This window comes from Heterodontus francisci, chromosome 14, assembly GCF_036365525.1.
Source record: "Heterodontus francisci isolate sHetFra1 chromosome 14, sHetFra1.hap1, whole genome shotgun sequence".
Lineage (NCBI taxonomy): Eukaryota > Metazoa > Chordata > Chondrichthyes > Heterodontiformes > Heterodontidae > Heterodontus > Heterodontus francisci.
In genome coordinates this window covers 91037119-91058121 of record NC_090384.1, presented here as the reverse complement: position 1 = coordinate 91058121, position 21003 = coordinate 91037119, and the positions used below count along the sequence as shown (strand labels likewise).

The 21003-nt window shown below is 44.6% G+C and overlaps 1 protein-coding gene across 1 annotated transcript in view; it reads right to left on the bottom strand.

The window, feature by feature from the left end:
* The window catches only part of LOC137377340 (cysteine and glycine-rich protein 3-like), a 49315-nt gene that overhangs the window by 19591 nt on the left and 8721 nt on the right, over positions 1-21003 (bottom strand). The window contains exons 2-4 of the mRNA XM_068046921.1: positions 16814-16961; positions 13662-13830; positions 1725-1851 (exon numbers count right to left, since the gene is read on the bottom strand). Of these exons, the coding sequence (XP_067903022.1) occupies positions 1725-1851; positions 13662-13830; positions 16814-16925 (408 nt within the window). The 5' untranslated portion in view covers positions 16926-16961. The remainder of the gene's footprint in view (positions 1-1724; positions 1852-13661; positions 13831-16813; positions 16962-21003) is intronic.

Genomic DNA, 21003 nt, shown 5'->3' with positions numbered 1-21003 from the left:
CACTCCAACATAATTCCTGCTGCTTCCTACTATTGAGCCAATTTTTTGACCCAATTTTTTGATCCATTCTCAAATTGTGCCTCAAATCCTACCGCTTTAAGCTTAACTAATAGTCTTGTGTGGCACCTCGTCAAATACTCTTTGGAAGTCAAGGCAGACCATGTCAGAGAGCTTATCTTTCTGCTGGAGATATTGGACTGATATTTTACAGACACCCCGATGTCGGGATGATGACTGTGGGCAGGGTGGGGGGGGGGGGTGCGGAGAGCAGAAGATGCCTCTGGCAGATGCCCGCCGTGGACCTCAACACTTGGAAGGCCTGGTCCAATCTTGCTGGTGGTGGAGAGGCCTCGTGTTGGCCCCCCCTGGCCGCTCAGCGACGTGAGCCAAATTTAAATATATAAATTAATTTAAATAAGAAGGAATAAATGACCTTCTCACTCCCACTATCTGTCCTGGTGTGATATTGATGCCAGTGGCCAGCACTCCCTAGCCTTCGATCCCCGTTTGGGGATCTGAGGCGGAACACTGGTGAGGAGGGGAGAAGGTAAGCTTTTCAGAGAGGAGGTGGGGGAATGGAGTCAAATGCATTTCATTGGTGTAGGGGATGGTGGAAAGGGGTAAAAGGTCAGATGCACAATGTAATTGTTTTCAGGGGGAGGGGGCAGGGAAGAAGAGGGCAGGTAATTAATTTTATGGTTATTGGGGGTGGGAGAAAGTCAATCAAGTTATTTTTTAAAAAATCAATATATCTTTAAATATTTAAATGTAATGATAGGGCTCGAAGCCCTTTAAAAATGGCGTCAGCGCCTGCACAAAGGCAGCTGATGCCATTGCCGGGGACGGACTGCCCGCCCCTTCACGTCATCGGGGTGGATGGTCTGCTTCGTCTATTTAAATGTGCCACTATGCCTAATATCGCGACTTGTGGCCCACATGCGTGGACCGCCATTGTTCTCATCTGCCGCCAATTACAGCGGCGGAAGGATAAATTGCAGCCCATTATTTTCTCCAAAAAAAAAAAGTCAACAATTTGGTCAGGTGCAGAAAGAAAGAGTGAGCTTGCTTTAATATAGCCTATTTCACAACTTTAGGAGTTCCCAAAATGCTTTACAACCAATGCAGTAAATTTTGTCGTGTAATTATTGTTGTAATGAATGGAAATGTTGGCAACTAATTTGTACATAAACAGCAATGAGATAAATTATCATGTTTCGGTAATGTTGGTCAAGTGATGAATATTGGTCAAGACTCCCCGGTAGGTTCTATCTCTTCTGAAACCATGTTGGCTAGTTTATCATAAAAGATAATAAATCAGTTCCATTATTTTAAATCGTCATTGATCTAAGCTTCAAGGGTCTGTAGTTGCCCGGGTCTCTCGTCATCAGAATCTCCCCAATAATACCTCACAAATTTTATCCCTTGGCTCTTTTAGGACTTATGAATAAAGATCCTTCAGCTATGGGGATATTTTTGTTTTGATCTCTTTCGACTGATTTGGACTGCTGTCTTAATGTTGAAGTCATTAAATCCTCTTTGGATTATTGCTATTCGTGGGACACATTTCTCATCCTTTGTGAATACTTGAATAAAGCATCATTGAGCATGCTAGCTATCTTTCACTCATTCCTAACCCCATTACCATTTGTACTGTTCTCACCTCTTGCTTGACTGCCCTGCTACAGTTCTAGCACAAAGAATATTTTATGGTTATATTTTCATACCTTTCCTCCTCCAATCACCTTCTCGGCTGCATACACAGACTGGCTGCATCGAGGACACTTTTCTGAACCACCAAATTTATGAGCAAATTTGGAGGAGCTGGGGTTTGCAGAGTGACGAGGTTTAGCCCTTTAGAAGAGAAAATGAGACGTTGATTAAATGAATAGGGTGAAAGTTTGTCAATGTATCTAGCAAGTCTGATAGGCATGATAAATTGGAGATACTATAACAGCTAAGGCTTCTCAAGGCTAATCATCAGGCAGTGGATACAGTTTAGCTACTAATGTAAATTGAAAGATGTATTTCAATATTCAACTCATTCACACATCTCTGAAGTGTTATAGATTAAGTGTATTACATACTTTAAAATAATGCTCGAGCTCCTTTCCAAAACATTTTTTTTTTATTGGTTTCATGGGATGTGGACATTGCTGGCTAGGCCAGTATTTGTTGCCCAACCCCAATTGCCCTAGAGAAGGTGGTGGGGAGCTGCCTTCTTGAACCACTGCAGTCCATGCGAGGTAGGTACACCCACAGTGCTGTTAGGAAGAGAGTTCCAGGATTTTGACCCAGCGACACTGAAGGAACAGCAATATAGTTCCAAGGCAGGATGGTGAGTGGCTTGGAGGGAAACTTACAGAATGTGGTGTTCCTACATGTCTGCTGCCCTTGTTCTTCTAGGTGCAAGAGGGCACAGGTTTGGAAGGTACTATAGAAGGGCCTTGGCGAGTTGCTGCAGTGCATCTTGTAGATGGTACACACTACTGCCACTGTGCATTGGTGTTGGAGGGGTGAATGTTGAAGGTGGTGGATAGGGTGTCAATCAAGCGGGCTGCTTTGTCCTGGATGGTGCCAAGCTTCCCGATAGGTGTTGGAGCTGCACTCATCCAGGCAAGGTAGAGCATTCCATCACACTCCTGATCTATGCCTGGTGAACAGGCTTTGGGGAGTCAGGAGGGGAGTTACTCGCCATAGAATTCCCAGCCTCTGACCTGCTCTTGTAGCCACGGTATTTACGTGGCTAGTCCAGTTCAGTTTCTGGTCAGTGGTAACCCCCAGGATGTTGATGGTAATACCGTTGAATATCAAGGGGAGATGGTTAGATTCCCTCTTGTTGGAGATGGTCATTGCCTGGCCCTTAAGTGGCAAGTAACATTTGTGCCACACATCAGCCCAAGCCTGAATGCTGTCCAGGTTTTGCAGCATATGGGCACAGACTGCTTCAGTGAAGATCATACAAATCAGCGAACATCCCCACTTGTGATCTTATGATGGAGGGAAGGTCATTGATAAAGTAGCTGAAGATGGTTGGGCCTAGGACACTACCGCAAGGAACTCCTGCAGCAATGCCCTAGGGCTGAGATGATTGGCTTCCAACAACCACAACCATCTTCCTTTGTCCAAGGTATGATGCCAACCAGCGGACAGTTTTCCCCGATTCCCATTGACTTCAATTTGGTTAGGCTCCTTGATGCTACACTTGGTCAAATGCTGCCTTGATATCAAGGGCAATCACTCTCACCTCACCTCTGGAATTCAGTTCTTTTGTCCATGTTTGGACTAAGGCTGTAATGGAGGTCAGGAACAGAGTGGCCCTGGCGGAACCCAAACTATGCATTGGTGCGCAAGTTATTGCTGTTTAAGTGGCACTTGATAGCACTGTTGATGATACCTTCCATCACTTTGCTAATGATGGAGAGTAGACTGATGGGGCTGTAACTGGCCTGTCCTGCTTTTTGTGGACAGGACATATCTGGGCAATTTTCTACATTGTCAGGTAGAATCCAGTGTTGTAGCTGTCCTGGAACTGTTTGGCCTGGGGTGTGGCTAGTTCTGCAGTCCAAGTCTTCAGTACTACAGCCAGGATGTTGTCAAGACCCATAGCTTTTGCAGTATCGAGTGTCTTGAGCTTGCTTGCTTCCCCATAAGTAAACAACTGTTAAAAAGGAGTATTTATGAATGAGTAGGAGTATATGAATGAGAAAGAAGGTACCAGCCCTTCGCTTTGCAAGCTGGAACGTCAGAACTATGTGTCCTGGCCTGTCGGAAGACCTTACACAAATCAACGATTCTCGGAAGACCGCCATCATTAACAACGAGCTCAGTAGATTCAATGTGGACATTGCAGCACTTCAGGAGACTCGCCTCCCCGCGAGTGGCTCTCTAGCAGAGCAAGACTACACCTTCTTCTGGCAGGGTAGGGATCCTGAAGAACCAAGACAGCATGGAGTGGGCTTCGCCATCAGAAACTCCTTGCTCAGCATGATAGAGCCTCCCTCAAATGGCTCGGAACGCATACTGTCCATCCGACTGCTCACCACCTCTGGTCCAGTACACCTACTCAGCATCTATGCTCCAACACTCTGCTCCCCACCTGAAGCTAAAGACCAGTTCTATGAACAACTCCATAACATCATTAGCAGCATCCCCAACACCGAACACCTATTCCTGCTGGGGGACTTTAATGCCAGGGTTGGGGCCGACCATGACTCATGGCCCTCCTGCCTTGGGCGCTATGGCGTTGGAAGGATGAATGAGAACGGGCAGAGACTGCTTGAGTTGTGTACCTATCATAACCTCTGCATCACCAACTCGTTCTTTCACACTAAACCCTGTCACCAGGTTTCATGGAGGCACCCAAGATCACGTCGTTGGCACCAGCTAGACCTCATTGTCACAAGGCGAGCCGCCTTAAACAGTGTTCAAATCACACACAGCTTCCACAGTGCGGACTGCGACACCGACCACTCCCTGGTGTGCAGCAAGGTTAGACTCAGACCAAAGAAGTTGCATCATTCCAAGCAGAAGGGCCACCCGCGCATCAACACGAGCAGAATTTCTCACCCACAGCTGTTACAAAAATTTCTAAATTCACTTGTAACAGCCCTTCAAAACACTCCCACATGGGATGCTGAGACCAAGTGGGCCCACATCAGAGACGCCATCTATGAGTCAGCTTTGACCACCTACGGAAAAAGTGCGAAGAGAAATGCAGACTGGTTTCAATCTCATAATGAAGAGCTGGAACCTGTCATAGCCGCTAAGCGCATTGCACTGTTGAACTACAAGAAAGCCCCCAGCGATTTAACATCCGCAGCACTTAAAGCAGCCAGAAGTACTGCACAAAGAACAGCTAGGCGTTGCGCAAACGACTACTGGCAACACCTATGCAGTCATATTCAGCTGGCCTCAGACACCGGAAACATCAGAGGAATGTATGATGGCATGAAGAGAGCTCTTGGGCCAACCATCAAGAAGATCGCCCCCCTCAAATCTAAATCGGGGGACATAATCACTGACCAACGCAAACAGATGGACCGCTGGGTTGAGCACTACCTAGAACTGTACTCCAGGGAGAATGCTGTCACTGAGACTGCCCTCAATGCAGCCCAGCCTCTACCAGTCATGGATGAGCTGGACATACAGCCAACCAAATCGGAACTCAGTGATGCCATTGTTTCTCTAGCCAGCGGAAAAGCCCCTGGGAAGGACAGCATTACCCCTGAAATAATCAAGAGTGCCAAGCCTGCTATACTCTCAGCACTACATGAACTGCTATGCCTGTGCTGGGACGAGGGAACAGTACCCCAGGACATGCGCGATGCCAACATCATCACCCTCTATAAAAACAAAGGTGACCGCGGTGACTGCAACAACTACCGTGGAATCTCCCTGCTCAGCATAGTGGGGAAAGTCTTTGCTCGAGTCGCTCTGAACAGGCTCCAGAAGCTGGCCGAGCGCGTCTACCCTGAGGCACAGTGTGGCTTTTGTGCAGAGAGATCGACCATTGACATGCTGTTCTCCCTTCGTCAGATACAGGAGAAATGCCGTGAACAACAGATGCCCCTCTACATTGCTTTCATTGATCTCACCAAAGCCTTTGACCTCGTCAGCAGACGTGGTCTCTTCAGACTACTAGAAAAGATCGGATGTCCACCAAAGCTACTAAGTATCATCACCTCATTCCATGACAATATGAAAGGCACAATTCAACATGGTGGCTCCTCATCAGAGCCCTTTCCTATCCTGAGTGGAGTGAAACAGGGCTGTGTTCTCGCACCCACACTTTTTGGGATTTTCTTCTCCCTGCTGCTTTCACATGCGTTCAAATCCTCTGAAGAAGGAATTTTCCTCCACACAAGATCAGGGGGCAGGTTGTTCAACCTTGCCCGTCTAAGAGCGAAGTCCAAAGTACGGAAAGTCCTCATCAGAGAACTCCTCTTTGCTGACGATGCTGCTTTAACATCTCACACTGAAGAGTGCCTGCAGAGTCTCATCGACAGGTTTGCGTCTGCCTGCAATGAATTTGGCCTAACCATCAGCCTCAAGAAAACGAACATCATGGGGCAGGACGTCAGAAATGCCCCATCCATCAATATTGGCGACCACGCTCTGGAAGTGGTTCAAGAATTCACCTACCTAGGCTCAACTATCACCAGTAACCTGTCTCTAGATGCAGAAATCAACAAGCGCATGGGTAAGGCTTCCACTGCTATGTCCAGACTGGCCAAGAGAGTGTGGGAAAATGGCGCACTGACACGGAACACAAAAGTCCGAGTGTATCAGGCCTGTGTCCTCAGTACCTTGCTCTATGGCAGCGAGGCCTGGACAACGTATGCCAGCCAAGAGCGACGTCTCAATTCATTCCATCTTCGCTGCCTTCGGAGAATACTTGGCATCAGGTGGCAGGACTATATCTCCAACACAGAAGTCCTTGAAGCGGCCAACACCCCCAGCTTATACACACTACTGAGTCAGCGGCGCTTGAGATGGCTTGGCCATGTGAGCCGCATGGAAGATGGCAGGATCCCCAAAGACACATTGCACAGCGAGCTCGCCACTGGTATCAGACCCACCGGCCGTCCATGTCTCCGCTATAAAGACGTCTGCAAACGCGACATGAAATCGTGTGACATTGATCACAAGTCGTGGGAGTCAGTTGCCAGCATTCGCCAGAGCTGGTGGGCAGCCATAAAGACAGGGCTAAATTGTGGCGAGTCGAAGAGACTTAGTAGTTGGCAGGAAAAAAGACAGAGGCGCAAGGGGAGAGCCAACTGTGCAACAGCCCCGACAAACAAATTTCTCTGCAGCACCTGTGGAAGAGCCTGTCACTCCAGAATTGGCCTTTATAGCCACTCCAGGCGCTGCTTCACAAACCACTGACCACCTCCAGGCGCTTATCCATTGTCTCTCGAGAAAAGGAGGCCCAAAAGAAAGAAGAAGAATATAAGCTTTCCCTGGTGACCGAGTTGATAGAATCAGCTTAGCTTGATCTCTGGTCTCTGCTGATCCTGTCTGCAGTGGCAGAGAGAGGATTAAAATGGCTTAGAGAGGAAAGAAACAGCTTCTTAGTGTTCAGAGGCTTTTTCCGGAAAGTAGCGTGTGTGGACAGAATTGGACTTTGCTGTGCAAATCAAAAAGGTAAAATAAACGCATCAATGCTCATTGTCCAGACTCACCCACAAATAATGACTGTTTGCTTGGCTGGGGTATGGGAGTAGTGTCAGTGTCTCTGGAATCACACCCCATCCCCTTCAGGAGTCAAGAGGGAAAAATGTAAGAAAAAAAAAAAAAGTGTAGCTGTATGAAGCAGTCCCACTTACTCAGGCTGAAAGCAATTAACACCGCAGCCTCATAGCTCTGGTAACCCGGGTTCGATTCTGGGTACTGCCTGTGACTGCATGGGTTTTCGCCGGGTGCTCCGGCCAAAGACTTACTGGTAGAAAAAGTGGCCATTGTGAATTGCTGAGCGTTGGTTGGTGGTAGAGAATGTTGATTACTGCAGGGTTAGTATAAATGGGTGGTTGTTGGTCGGCACAGACTGACCTGAAACATTAACTCTGCTTCTCTCTCCGCAGATAATGCCAGACCTGCTGATTTTTCTCCCATCACTTTCTGGGGCGGCAGTGGTTAGCACCGCAGCCTCACAGCTCCAGCGACCTGGGTTCAATTCTGGGTACTGCCTGTGTGGAGTTTGCAAGTTCTCCCTGTGTCTGCGTGGGTTTTCTCCGAGTGCTCCAGTTTCCTCCCACAAGCCAAAAGACTTGTTGGTAGGTAAATTGGCCATTATAAATTGCCCCTAGTTTAGGTAGGTGGTAGGGAAATATAGGGACAGGTGGGGAGGTGGTAGGAATATGGGATTAGTGTAGGATTAGTATAAATGGGTGGTTGATGGTCAGCACAGACTCGGTGGGCCGAAGGGCCTGTATCTCTAAAAAAAAAATGTGCATTTGCAAGTGGCTCCAGCATCAGAACTAAAGACTTTGCAGCATCTTCCAGCACCCAAGTTGCATTCTTGTACAAGCCTCAGTGAGCATTCGCTTGTAAACTCCTAGCACCATATGGGAGATCAACGGCCAATGTACCTTGAACAGAAGTAGGACTGCTGGCTGATTTTGCCCATCAAGGCCAATGCAGCCAGTTGTGGTGCCCCTGTAAAAAACCCAGCTAAGATCTGTTGACTCACCAGAGATGAAATAGGAGACTTTCCCATTTGGTCCTTTTATGATAGTTTAGCAAAATACATTAGCAGCTTTGCACCACAAAATATGTGTTTCACAAATTATTCATTGCTGCTCAAGAGCTCTACTTGGAAACAGGTGAAGCAATTCGACAGAGCAGTGTTGACACTTCAGGCTATGTGTTTCTGGCTCAGTACCATGATTGCTGCTGCTATGCCCACCACAATATGTCAGTAGGGCGACTTTTGTGGAAGTTTCCCTCGATGTCTTAGTAAATAAATGTAGGTCATTGAGGAGGTACTAAGTCTTGCAAATCAGAAGGATCACAGGTGTAACGTCTTGTCTAGATGGAGTTTGGTGATCTCAATTAGGGTGGCAGTAGAATAAGCCTGGGTTAGGGAGGGAGGAGAAAAATGTATGTCAGTCAGTCTGTCAGTCAGGAAGCCCATTCCTGAATAACGTCCATGACCCCTGCTTGAAAATTTGTGTGACAATGTCCAACCACAACAGCACCAAGTTCAGCTGTGATGCACCCCAATGGTTGAATCGTCTATTGACATTCATTGTCTGGCTTATACATGAATGCCTAATTAGATGAAGTGCTGGTTCTTGCCAACTTTTTTTGTATACTCCACAGGAAGAGGTTGCTTCCTTACTGGGATAAGAATTCATGTGCACTGGCTGCCCTGCACTGCAGCAATTTGCCAGAGTGGCTTTAATAAGTACCCTTGACATTCAATGTCCCTGGGCTGCTCAGCAAAGATCAATCCCACTCGCACCAATGTCCACTTATGCATTTTTTTTAAAAATTCATTCATGGGAAGTGGGCATCATTGGCTATGCCAGCATTTATTGCCCATCCCTAATTGCCCTTGAGAAGGTGTTGGTGAGCTGCCTTCTTGAACTGCTGCAGTCCATGTGGGGTAGGTATACCCACAGTGCTGTTAGGAAAGGAGTTCCAGGATTTTGACCCAGCGACAGTGAAGGAACACCGATATAGTTCCAAGTCAGGATGGTGTGTGACATGGATGGGAACTTGCAGGTGGTGGTGTTCCCATGCATCTGCTGCTCTTGTCCTTCGAGGTGGTGCAGGTCACGGGTTTGGAACTGTCTAAGGAGCCTTGGTGCGTTGCTGCAGTGCATCTTGTAGATGGTACACACTGCTGCCACTGTGGTGTAGGCAATTACTGTTTGTGGATGGTGTGCAAATCAAGCAGGCTGCTTTGTCCTGGATGGTGTCGAGCTTCATGAGTGTTGTTGGAGCTGCACCCATCCAGGCAAGTGGAGAGTATTCAATCACACTCCTGACTTGTGCCTTGTAGATGGTGGACAGGCTTTGGGGAGTCAGGAGGAGAGTTACTCGCCACAGGATTCCTCGCCTCGGACTTGCTCTTGTAGCCACGGTATTTATATGGCTACTCCAGTTCAGTTTCTGGTCAATGGTAGCCCCTAGGATGTTGATAGTGGGGAATTCAGTGATGGTAATGCCATTGATTGTCAAGGGGAGATGGTTAGATTCTCTTGTTGGAGATGGTCATTGCCTGGCACTTGTGTGGCGCAAATGTTACGTGCCACTTATCAGCCCAAGCCTGGATATTGTCCAGGTCTTGCTGCATTTTTACACAGACTGCTTCAGTATCTGAGGAGTCACGAAAGGTGCTGAACATCCCCACTTCTGACCTGATGACTGAAGGAAGGTTATTGATGAAGCAGCTGAAGATGGTTGGGCCTAGGACACTACCGCAAGGAACTCCTGCAGCAATGCCCTAGGCTGAGATGATTGACCAACAACCACAGCCATCTTCCTTTGCGCTAGGTATGACTAACCAGCAAAAAGAGTTTTCCCCGATTCCCATTGACCTCAGTATTGCTAGGGCTCCTTGATGCCATACTCGGTCAAATGCTGCCTTGATGTCAAGGGCAGTCACTCTCACCTCACCTCTGGAGTTCAGCTCTTTTGTCTGTGTTTGAACCAAGGCTGTAATGAGGTCAGGTGCTGAGTGGCCCTGTCGGAACCCAAACTGGGCATCACTGAGCAGGTTATTGCTAAGCAAGTGCTGCTTGATGGCACTGTTGTTGACACCTTCTATCACTTTGCTGATGATTGAGAGTAGACTGATGGGTGGTAATTGGCCAGGTTGGACCTGTCCTGCTTTTTATGTACAGGACTTACCTGGGCAATTTTCCACATACCCTCTGACCTCCCCCTCTGACACTGAACATTTTGTACTCAAAGGTCTCAGTTTTATCCCCTTATGCCTCCACATCAATGAATTCTGCGCCCGGCATGACGTTGAGCCCTTCCGTTGCCTCCGCCTCCAGGTTCACTTCTTTGACCAGGAGTCCTTCCCCAGATCAGTGGACCCATTCATCCGCCTCCAGCATGCTCTCTACCTGGACCCCTCCCTCTGGCCTCTTACCCGCTCTTGATCTTTTCATTGAAAACTGTCAGCGCGACATTGGTCTTCTCAATTTCTCTGCACCTCTCACTCTAACCTGTCCCTCTCTGAACTTGAGGCACTCCATTCTCTCAGGTCAAACCCGATATGGTCATCAAACCTGCAGACAAGGGTGGTGCTGTTGTATGGCGTACCAACCTCTACCTTGCAGAGGCTCAGCACCAAATCTGACACCTCTTCCTACCTCCCTCTGGACCATGACCCCACCACCGAACATCAAGCTACTGTCCACAGGACTGTCACTGACCTTATCCACTCTGGAGATCTTCCCTCTACAGCTTCCAATCTCATAGCCCCACAACACCGGACAGCCCGCTTCTACCTCCTTCCCAAAATCCACAAACAGGACTGTCCCAGCAGACCCATTGGGGCAGGAGCAGGCTGACACACTGAACTTATTTCTTCCTATCTTGACTCTATCCTTTCTCTGCTGGTCCAGTCTCTTCCCACCTACATCCGTGACTCTTCTGACGCCCTATGTCATTTTGACAATTTCCAGTTTCCTGGTCCTAACCGCCTCCTCTTCACTATGGATGTTCAATCTCTCTACACCTCCATCCCCCACCAGGACGGTTTGAGGGCTCTTTGCTTCTTCCTTAGAGAGGCCCAACCAGTCCCCATCCACCACCACCCTCCTCTGCCTGGCTGAACTTGTTCTCACATTGAACAATTTCTCTTTCAACTCCACTCACTTCCTTCAAGTAAAAGGTGTTGCAATGGGTACCCACATGAGTCCTAGTTATGCCTGTCTTTTTGTTAGTCCTCACTTTCCACCCAATCACCCCATCCATATCCAAAGGATCATCCTCCGCCATTTCCACCACCTCCAGCATGATGCCACTACCAAATGCATCTTCCCCTCCCTTCCCCTGTCAGCATTCCGAAGGGATCATTCCCTCCATGACACCCTGGTCCACTCCTCCACTACCTCATCCCCTTCCCATGGCACCTTCCCCTGCAATCACAGGAGGTATAATACCCACCCATTTACCTCCTCACTATCCCAGGCCCCAAACACTCCTTTCAGGTGAAGCAGCGATTTACTTGTACTTCTTTCAATGTCGTATACTGTATTCGCTGCTCACAATGTGGTCTCCTCTACATTGGGGAGACCAAGCGCAGAGTGGGTGACCGCTTTTCGGAACACCTCTGTTCAGTCCGCAAGCAGGACCCCAAGCTTCCGGTTGCTTGCCATTTGAACACTTTCCTCCTCCCCCCCCCCCCCCCCCCCCTCCGCCCCGCTCTCATATTCACATCTCTGTTCTGGGATTGCTGCAGTGTTCCAATGAATATCAACACAAGCTCGAGGAACAGCATCTCATTTACAGATTAGGCACACTACAGCCTGCTGGATTGAACATTGAGTTCAATAATTTCAGAGCATGACGGGCCCCCCATTTTACTTTTATTTTTAGTTATTTTTTTCTTTTCCCCTTAAAAAAATTTTTTTGTTTTATTTTACTTCTTCTTAGTTTGTTCAGTTTGCCTACCCACTGTTTTTTTTCCCCATGTTTGTACTTGCGGCTGTTCAATTTTCAGTCTGTTAACACCCTATCTGTACTAATGCTTTGTCTTTCAACACACCATTAATATATTGTTTGCCTTTGCTCCATGACCGTCTGGTCAGCTATTCTGTGACCTTGTCCTATTTACACCTTCTCCTTTGTTACCTCTTGCCCCACCCCTGCTTTACTTGCTTATAACCTTTTACATTTCGAATATTTGCTAGTTCTGAAGAAGGGTCACTGACCTGGAACGTTAACTCGGCTTCTCTCTCCACAGATGCTGCCAGACCAGAGTATTTCCAGCATTTCCAGTTTTTAATTTCAGATTTCCAGCATCCGCAGTATTTTGCTTTTAATTTTCCACATTGCCGAGTAGATGCCAGTGTTGTAGCTATACAGGAACAGCTTGGTTAGGGGTGTGGCAAGATCTGGAGCACAGGTCTTCAGTACTATTGCCGGAATATTGTCAGGGCCCATAGCCTTTGTATCCAGTGCCTTCAGTAGTTTCTTGATATCACACGGAGTGAATCGAATTGGCTGAAGTCTGGCATCTGTAACGCTGGGGACTTCAGGAGGGGGCAGAGATGGATCATCAACTCAACACTTCTGGCTGAAGATTGTTACAAATGTTTCAGCCTTATCTTTCGCACTGATGTGCTGGGCTTCCCCATCATTGAGGATGGGGATATTTGTGGAGCCACCTCCTCCAGCAAAGCAACCAGAAAGTGATTGAATCTTCTGCCTTTAACCCAGTGGGGAAAAGACCAATACATCAAAACATAATCAAAACACTCTGGATGCTGGAAACCTGAATGCAGCACAAGTAGTTAGCGATTTAACACTTAAAAAAGGAAAGGTTACCCTTTGTTCTTTCTCCCTGCCCTTCCCTTTGACCTGAATCATTAACACAGTTTCTCTCTCCACAGATACTGCCTGACCTGCTGTGTGTTTCCAGCATTTTCTGTAAGTAAATACTCTGCTCCTTTTTACACTGCTACACAGCTCTATGACTAATGGAGTAAATAGCAACAGCATGAGGCATATACAAATGGGAAAATCAAATTGAAATATGAAACAGTATTGTTTCATATTGCAATGCATATGGAGACATTTATTTGAACATTAATCTGTATCCATGTCTACATTGGGGGATAGGCCAACACAGAACCAGGGTCTGGAGAATGAGTTTTAATACTGAATTACAATGGAGGTTTGGAAAATTAGGTTGGATTTATAATTATAAAAATTATTCATCACAAACTCAGTTGAAGATAAATGTCACTCAAATTTCAATCTGTGACTGAGCCCATCTCTAAAGGATTTTGAATTATAAATTATCTGAATTGTTTGTTTTGAAAATCTGAGGATTACTAGGCTCTTTTTCATCCCCACCCTAAATTTATATAGATGTAGTACCAGTAACTTCTAGTCAGCATTATGTATGAGGGTGATAAAGACTGCATTCATTCATCTATCCATCATTCATAAACATGTTTTATTAATTAAACACTTACTCTACTTGATGGGTGCCATGATTTTCTAGTGTCTCAGAACTAAGGGTTCCAGCACCTTGGCCATAGCCATAGCCCTTGGGTCCATACTTCTTGCCATAGCAAGCCTTGCAGTAGATTTCAGCTTCATGTGCAGCAACTGTAGTGCTGTCTAGGGCTTTCCTACAAATCACTGAAAAAGAACAAAAAGGGTAGTAGATATAGCAGTTGCTGATGAATCTATTTTATAAAATCAAACAAACAATCAAAAACACGTCTGAAAGAGAAAACTGGTTTGATAGGAAAGAGACTTGCATACATAGTAAAAAAGAAAACTTGCATTTATTTAGCACATTTCATGAACACAAGATGTCCCAACATGAAGTACTTTTGAAGTGTAGTCACTGTTGTAATGTAGGAAACATGGCAACCAATTTGCACACAGCAAGTAAGCTCCCACAAACAGCAATGTGATAATGACCAGAAAATCTGTTTGTGATGTTGATGGAGGATAAATATTGGCCAGGACACTGGGGATAACTCACCCGCCCTTCTACGAAATAGTGCCACGGGATGTTATGTCCAACTGAAAGGACGGACGGGGCCTCAGTTTAGCAGCTCATCCAAAAGACGGCACTTCTGACATTGCAGTACTCTCAGTACTGCAGCCTTGGTCTTTGTGCTCAATTCTCTGGCATGGGACTTGAACTCAACCTTCTGACTCAGAGGAGCGAGTGTCATCAGCTGAGCTCGGACTGAGACTTATAGAACCATACTGCATTTCTTGAAAATCTCTCAAAAGTTCTTCATATATAATAAATTAATGACACTGCAGCTGTTTTAGCGAGGGAATTATGTGGCAGTTTTTGTCCATAATTGACATCAGGTTCATTGTGGCATGTTGTAATTTCCAACATTAATTTATTCGATGACTTAAAATGCACACTAACACAGCAAGGATATTTCTTCAGTAGTAACAGCTAACCTCAACCTATATAGATCTACAGCAATTCGGAATAAAAATACTGCAGATGTTAGGCTCACTCTGGTAATTTGCTTGCTATTTATTGATATTGTTGATATTTATTTTCACAGATTGGGAGATATGAATTACATTCCAAGTTATCAACATGTTAGTTTTTCCTAAACTGCAACAATATTCCAACCATCCAGTACAGCAACAAGCAGAGATAAAATACCAAACTGATGGGGGTGGGAGGGGAGGAACAGCAAGTGCAGCATACACTTGCTGTCAAGTTGCATTGGGTTGGTTATGATGTCCATAGTTGACTATTCACATCCAACACATCTGTTACAGGAGAATAGGATACCGAAGTGCAGTTTAAATTTCTGCTCTAAACCTTCCTTTTCATTGGTTGTGAGGCACTTTAATACATCATGAGAATGTGAAAGACACTATTCTAAGTAAAACTTCATTTTTTCCCCCCCTTACATTGTCTCTCACTCCTCTCTTAAAGGCAATTAGTTATTCAGGAGTACAGTTTTATGACTGCTTGTCAGCTCTTTAGCACTTCCTGTAAGTGATATTTGAATGTACAAGCCTGAACAGCGAGTGCTTGCAGACAATTCAGTTATGAGTATCACAGCCAAGTCCAGTTCTTTGCTCCATCCAATATGTTGACATCCGTACATGTCCACTTTTCAGCAAAGGTCAGCAGATAGTTACCATTAGCTTAAACCTTAGCCCATGGGATCTTGAGGCTCAGTTACTGTCCTCATTGTTGCACTATCTGAAAATCTTCTAACACAGCACAGATCAGATCTTAAGCTCCTGACCTTTCTGGTTGGTCTAGTCCTGAAGCCAAGACCAGATACATTTTAGAAAAGTGGATATGTGGTAGGGTAGTTATGGACCATTCTCAGGCCTGCTGGATATCTGGAAACACATACTTGTGGTAAGAAGTATGGGCATTTCACTTAGTTAACCATTTTTCACAAGTTGACTTCCAAGTATCCTATCAAGGAACATAAAAAAATGGCTAAGCACTTCTGTTCCCATTCAGGCTATCATTTAACTAGTGCCCTTTGGTTAAAGTTTACATCCCTGCCTCACCCCCACCAAATGTGGTCTCAGTAAATCCATGTATTGATAGTTTATTGTTCATAATAAAAGCAGAGATCTCGAGCAGTTCAAATCTGGATTTGACAAAACTGGCAGATGATCAGAGTGTAGATTGGAAAAATTTACTGCTGGGAGTTCTAGGCAAAAAACAAACAAAAAAAAAAAACAAAAAAAAAAAAAAAAACTTACGGATCCCCAATTATTTGTATTTGTCAGCTGTGGCTCAGTTGGAAGCACTCTCACCTGAGTCAGTCACACGATTCTGGTTTCAAGCCCCACTCTAGGACATGAACACAAAAATCAAAGCTGACACTCCAGTGTGGTACTGAGAGAGGGCTGCACTGTTGCAGGTGCTGTCTTTCGGATCAGATGTTAAACTGAGGTCCCATCTGCTTGCTGTGGTAGACGTGAAAGATGCCATGGGACTATTTCAAAGAAGAGCAGGGGAGTTCTCCCTGGTGTCATGGCCAATATTTATCCCTCAATCAACATCACAAAAACTGATTACTGTTAGTGGGAGTTTGCTCTGCACAAATTGGCTGCTGCATTTTCTACATTACAGCAGTGGCTACACTTCAAAAAGTATTTCATAGGCTGTAAAGTGCTTCGAGATGGCTGGTGGTTGTGAAAGGCGCTATATAAGCGCAAGTTTTTTTTTCTCTCTCCATAAAGTCAGATAGCACTTTTGCTGGTGAAAAATATGACTTGGATTGTCACAATCTAGACAGCCCAAGCAACACAAGGGTGTCCTTTTTGAGTGTCAACTGGCCGTTGTGCAGCCAAAGTAGTGGTAAAATACAAAATAATTGGAAGTGCTGTTGGTCAGTAATGGATTTCAATTTTTGGCTGTCTGCTGGGGTAAATTCCAAGTCAGCAGTTGATATTTAGGATTATCAATGGGTTGGAAATCTCTGGAAATCAATGAACTGACGCGGAAAGGGAATTTTGCTGGGGGGGGGGGGGGGGGGGGGGGGTGGCGGGTGGGGGTGGAGAGATCGGGGGAGCGCGGGGAATTTGCTGCCAAGCATTTGTCGTCTGGTCTGATCTTTTCCAAAAGCTTGTTGTGTTGACCTGATAAACAAAGTATGCTTACTGCAAAGAAAGCAGGTTTTGTGGAAACTTCTGCTGTTGCACTGTATCTCCTCGGCATGGTAGACAGTCTTCTCACAGGCAGCACACTTAGCTCCACCACCCCACTGTGGCATCTCCTCAAAAAAATGATCCAAAATCTAGAAAACGAACTGGAATTGACAAATAATTACAAAGCATTAGCACAAGTTATTCTTCGATATCATTCACAAAGCAGCCTGCTTGATTAGCACTCCATCCACCCCTTCAACATTCACTCCCTTCACCACTGATGTAGATGGTGCACATTGCTGCCACTGTGCAAGATGCAGCAACTCGCCAAGGCTCCTTCGACAGCACCTTCCAAACCCACGATCTCTACCACCTAGAAGGACAAGGGCAACAGATGCATGGGAACACCACCACCTGCAAGTTCCCCTCCAAGCCACACATCATCCTGACTTGGAAATATATCGCTGGGACTCCCTTCTTAACAGCTCTGTTGGTGAACCTACACCCCAAGAACTGCAGCGGTTCAAGAAGGCAGCTCACCACCACCTTCTCAAGAGCAATTAGGGATGGGCAATAAATGCTGACCTAGTCAGCGACACCCACATCCCATGAATGAATTTTAAAAAATAGCTGTGTAGTAAGGCTTAAGAGACTATCAATTTCAAGAGGACAGAGTTCCAAAAGTTAAGATAAATCAAGAATAATTTGGGGTAGCATTTCCATGTGATTTCCTGCCATAATTTCGCTTGAAACAAACAATGTGCATTTATATAGTGCCTTTAAATGCAAAAAAAGCATCCCAAGGCAGTTCACAGGAGCAATTATCAAATAAAGTTTGACAACACCAAGGCACCCAAGATGATATTAGGGCAGATGCCCAAAAGTTTGGACAGATAGGTTTAAAAGGAGCGAGACTTAGGGTCTTGGCAACTCAAAAGGCACAGCCACCAATGGTGCAGCAATTAAAATATAGGATTTTTAAAATATATTCTTTTATGGAATGGGGGTGGCACTGTCAAGGCCAACATTTGTTGCCTATCCCTAATTGCCCTTGACAACGGAGTGGCTTGCTAGGCCATTTCAGAGGGCAATTAAGAGCCAACCACATTGCTGTTGGTCTGGAGTCACATGTAGGCCAGACCAAACAAGGACAGCAGATTTCCTTCCCTAAAGGACATTATGGAAGAGGAACCCTTCTAAAAGGGCAGCCTGCAGCTGCAGCTGAAGCCAGGCCGGCGGGGAGGGTTTGGAGCATTGCCTGACTCCCTCCCTGACCACCACCAAGATCTGCCAATGGGAGGACACCTCCAGGCAGTGGGGCTGTTCCACGATGCCGCCAGAGGCCAGAAGGCCGACTGGAAAATTCCAGTGGGCCTCTGTCAATAGGCCTTAATAGGTAACCTGGTGCTTATGGATGGATAGCTCTGCTGCCCCCACCCATCCTGCCTACAGAAAAATGTATTCTTACTGGAAAGATGATAATCTTGCATGGCAGTCACTAACAATTGTGTTTCTTTTAAATTTTACCCAATGTTTCATTTTCACTAATAAATCCAATAGGGAATTAAGGAGAAACTTCTTTACCTAAAAATTTATTATAACGTGGATCTTGCTACTATGAGGTTTAGTTGAGGAGAGTAACAGTAATGCACCCAAGGGGAAGCTAGATAAACAGAGAGCAGGGATAGGAGGATTTGCTGATAGGGTTAGATGAAGATGGGTAGGAGGAGACTCATGTGAAGCATAAAAATTGGCAAGGAGCAGTTGGGCTGAATGGCCTGTTTTCTGTGCTGTAGATTCTATCTAATTCTATGTTTAAACAAAAAGCAATTACGTAGCCCTTTTAACTTTTTTTGATGTGTGGCCCTTAAAGACTTATTGAAGGGCTGATTGAAATGCAGCTATTGGAAGGATATATTTGCACATGTCTTCTGTTTACCAGAATGTCACACCCTGTTAGATATAAAATCAAGATTTATTTTTCAATTTTTTTTTAATGAAAGAGAAATAAACAGAAACCATCTATTTCTAACCATTTGGAGGATCCAGTGATTTATGAGCAGTTGCCAATCTACAAATAAGCAATCATTGTATCCATTTGCTGTAACCAGACTTTGTGATTTTAAAGTGCAGGCCAGATTACATGCAGTTCCATTTTAGCAGCAGAATAATACATAGTACACTGCTCTTGTCCTCAAAGCCCAGTATTTTCTCATTTACTGTGAGCACCACCATGGAAGATGCACTAGTTATAAAAATATATATTTCTGCTTACTGTGACCTACCAATTGTAATTTGGCTGCTCCTGTGCTCTCCAAATAATATCTAATTACTGGGTTTTAATCCCAGCAGCAATGCATTTTAGATCATGCGAAACAGCACTGCAATAAATGCTTAGGCCGCTCATACAAATAAAAATGTATTTCAATTAGCTTGTAACAGATGTCCTTTCAAAAGCACTTCAGATTATTAACAGTGAATCTCAGTACAAACCTCCTGTGGCTACTTTTAATGTATTTCAGTTCCCTAAACAATTTCAAGAAATTGAGTTTTTTTTTTAAAAAAAACTTTACGTACTGCCACAATTTAAAAGCCAGTGTTACGAATATCTTTTCCCACACTCTTGTTCTCTATTTTTCTGTGTTCTGATCCTTGAATGCCACAAAATGTCAATCTGTCAAACAGATATTGTACCATAATCTATTATCAGCTTACCATTATCCTCAGATTCTGCATGACAGCTAGAGTCTGTTTCCCATTACAGTCCTTTATTGGAATTCTCACAGTTGCTTGGCACAAACATACCACTATTAACAATGGAGGACAAATGACATCATTTGTTCGAGAGAACTATAGATTAGTTAACACTTCCAGAAATAAACCGATGGATATTTTACAATCTGCCTTGGATTTCTCTCCATTGAAACATGATCAGTGAACGACACTGTTCAGGAAGACTTCATAGAATATCTCTATGTAGATACATAAAAATCCCCTTTAAGAAGAAATGAATCCAATTTAAGAAATTGAACCCTTTCATGAAATAGAAAAATGGTTTCTGATGAACAAGCAAGGCTTTCATCTAACAGTATGTTGTTCACCACCACCAACTTGCATTTATCTAGCATTTTAACATAGTAAATGTCCCAAGGCACGACAGGATATTGCATTTTTTACAAATTAGAGAATTTATTTAAATCCTGCTTTGATTGCTTTTATCAAGTATATACCTGGTGTAGTGAACCTTTTTAAAAAAAATTTTATCCACAAAAATATACAGAATACATGCTCAAATAAACAACAAGCTAAGCCCATTCCATACTCTTCATAATTTAAATGAACTGAAAATTTAAAAGGGTTACAACAAAAATATTCACATAACATTGTGATTTTAGTTCCTGATCACAGTTCTAATCTTGCTGGATGATATAAATCTTGACATTTGTACAATTGATTTTATTGAATTTCTTGGAAAACCCTAGGAACCTGCGGGGAACCTTTATTTTCACTGCCCAACACCAGCTGCTGCTCTATTTCAGTGAGACAAGAATCGATATCTCACAGGCAGTGATAAGATACCATTGACTGCCAGGCTGGACAGATTAGCTCTGTCATCGTGGCTGATCCTGGTACAGTATCAGTAATGAAGGAAGGGGGATGTCTGGAATATCTCGATAAGGATCCAGGAGTAGCTGGGTCAGAAGCACCAGTGACACAGTGCTAATGATGTTTTTTTTCCTAAATACACTCTGCCTCAGAAGGCTTCACTATAGCTGATGCTTATTATATTACCACATGACAAAATGAGTCACTGCTTCCATAATGCAAGATGGTGCTGTACGGTTGTTGTTTAGTTAAGGAGCACCTACTTGCTGTTAGCATTGTTTTACTTTAAATTTGTCAATACTAGTCTACCGGATTTATATTGCCTTCATTCTTAATCTGATTTATTTTTTAACTACTTAAAATAATTTTGTGCGCACAATGTAAAAGCTAATTAAAAGGTTTAATGGAAGCATGATTCCCCAGCATGAAGCCATCATTACATCCATTCTGCAGATGAAATGTAGACTGAAAATATTAAATACAATATTATGGCAGCTGTGAAAATTAATAACCTGAAGTTTCAATTTAATTTATGACACATCCCACTTATTTTTCCATGTCTTATTCATAAATGCTGATGCGGGGGAAATGCAAATT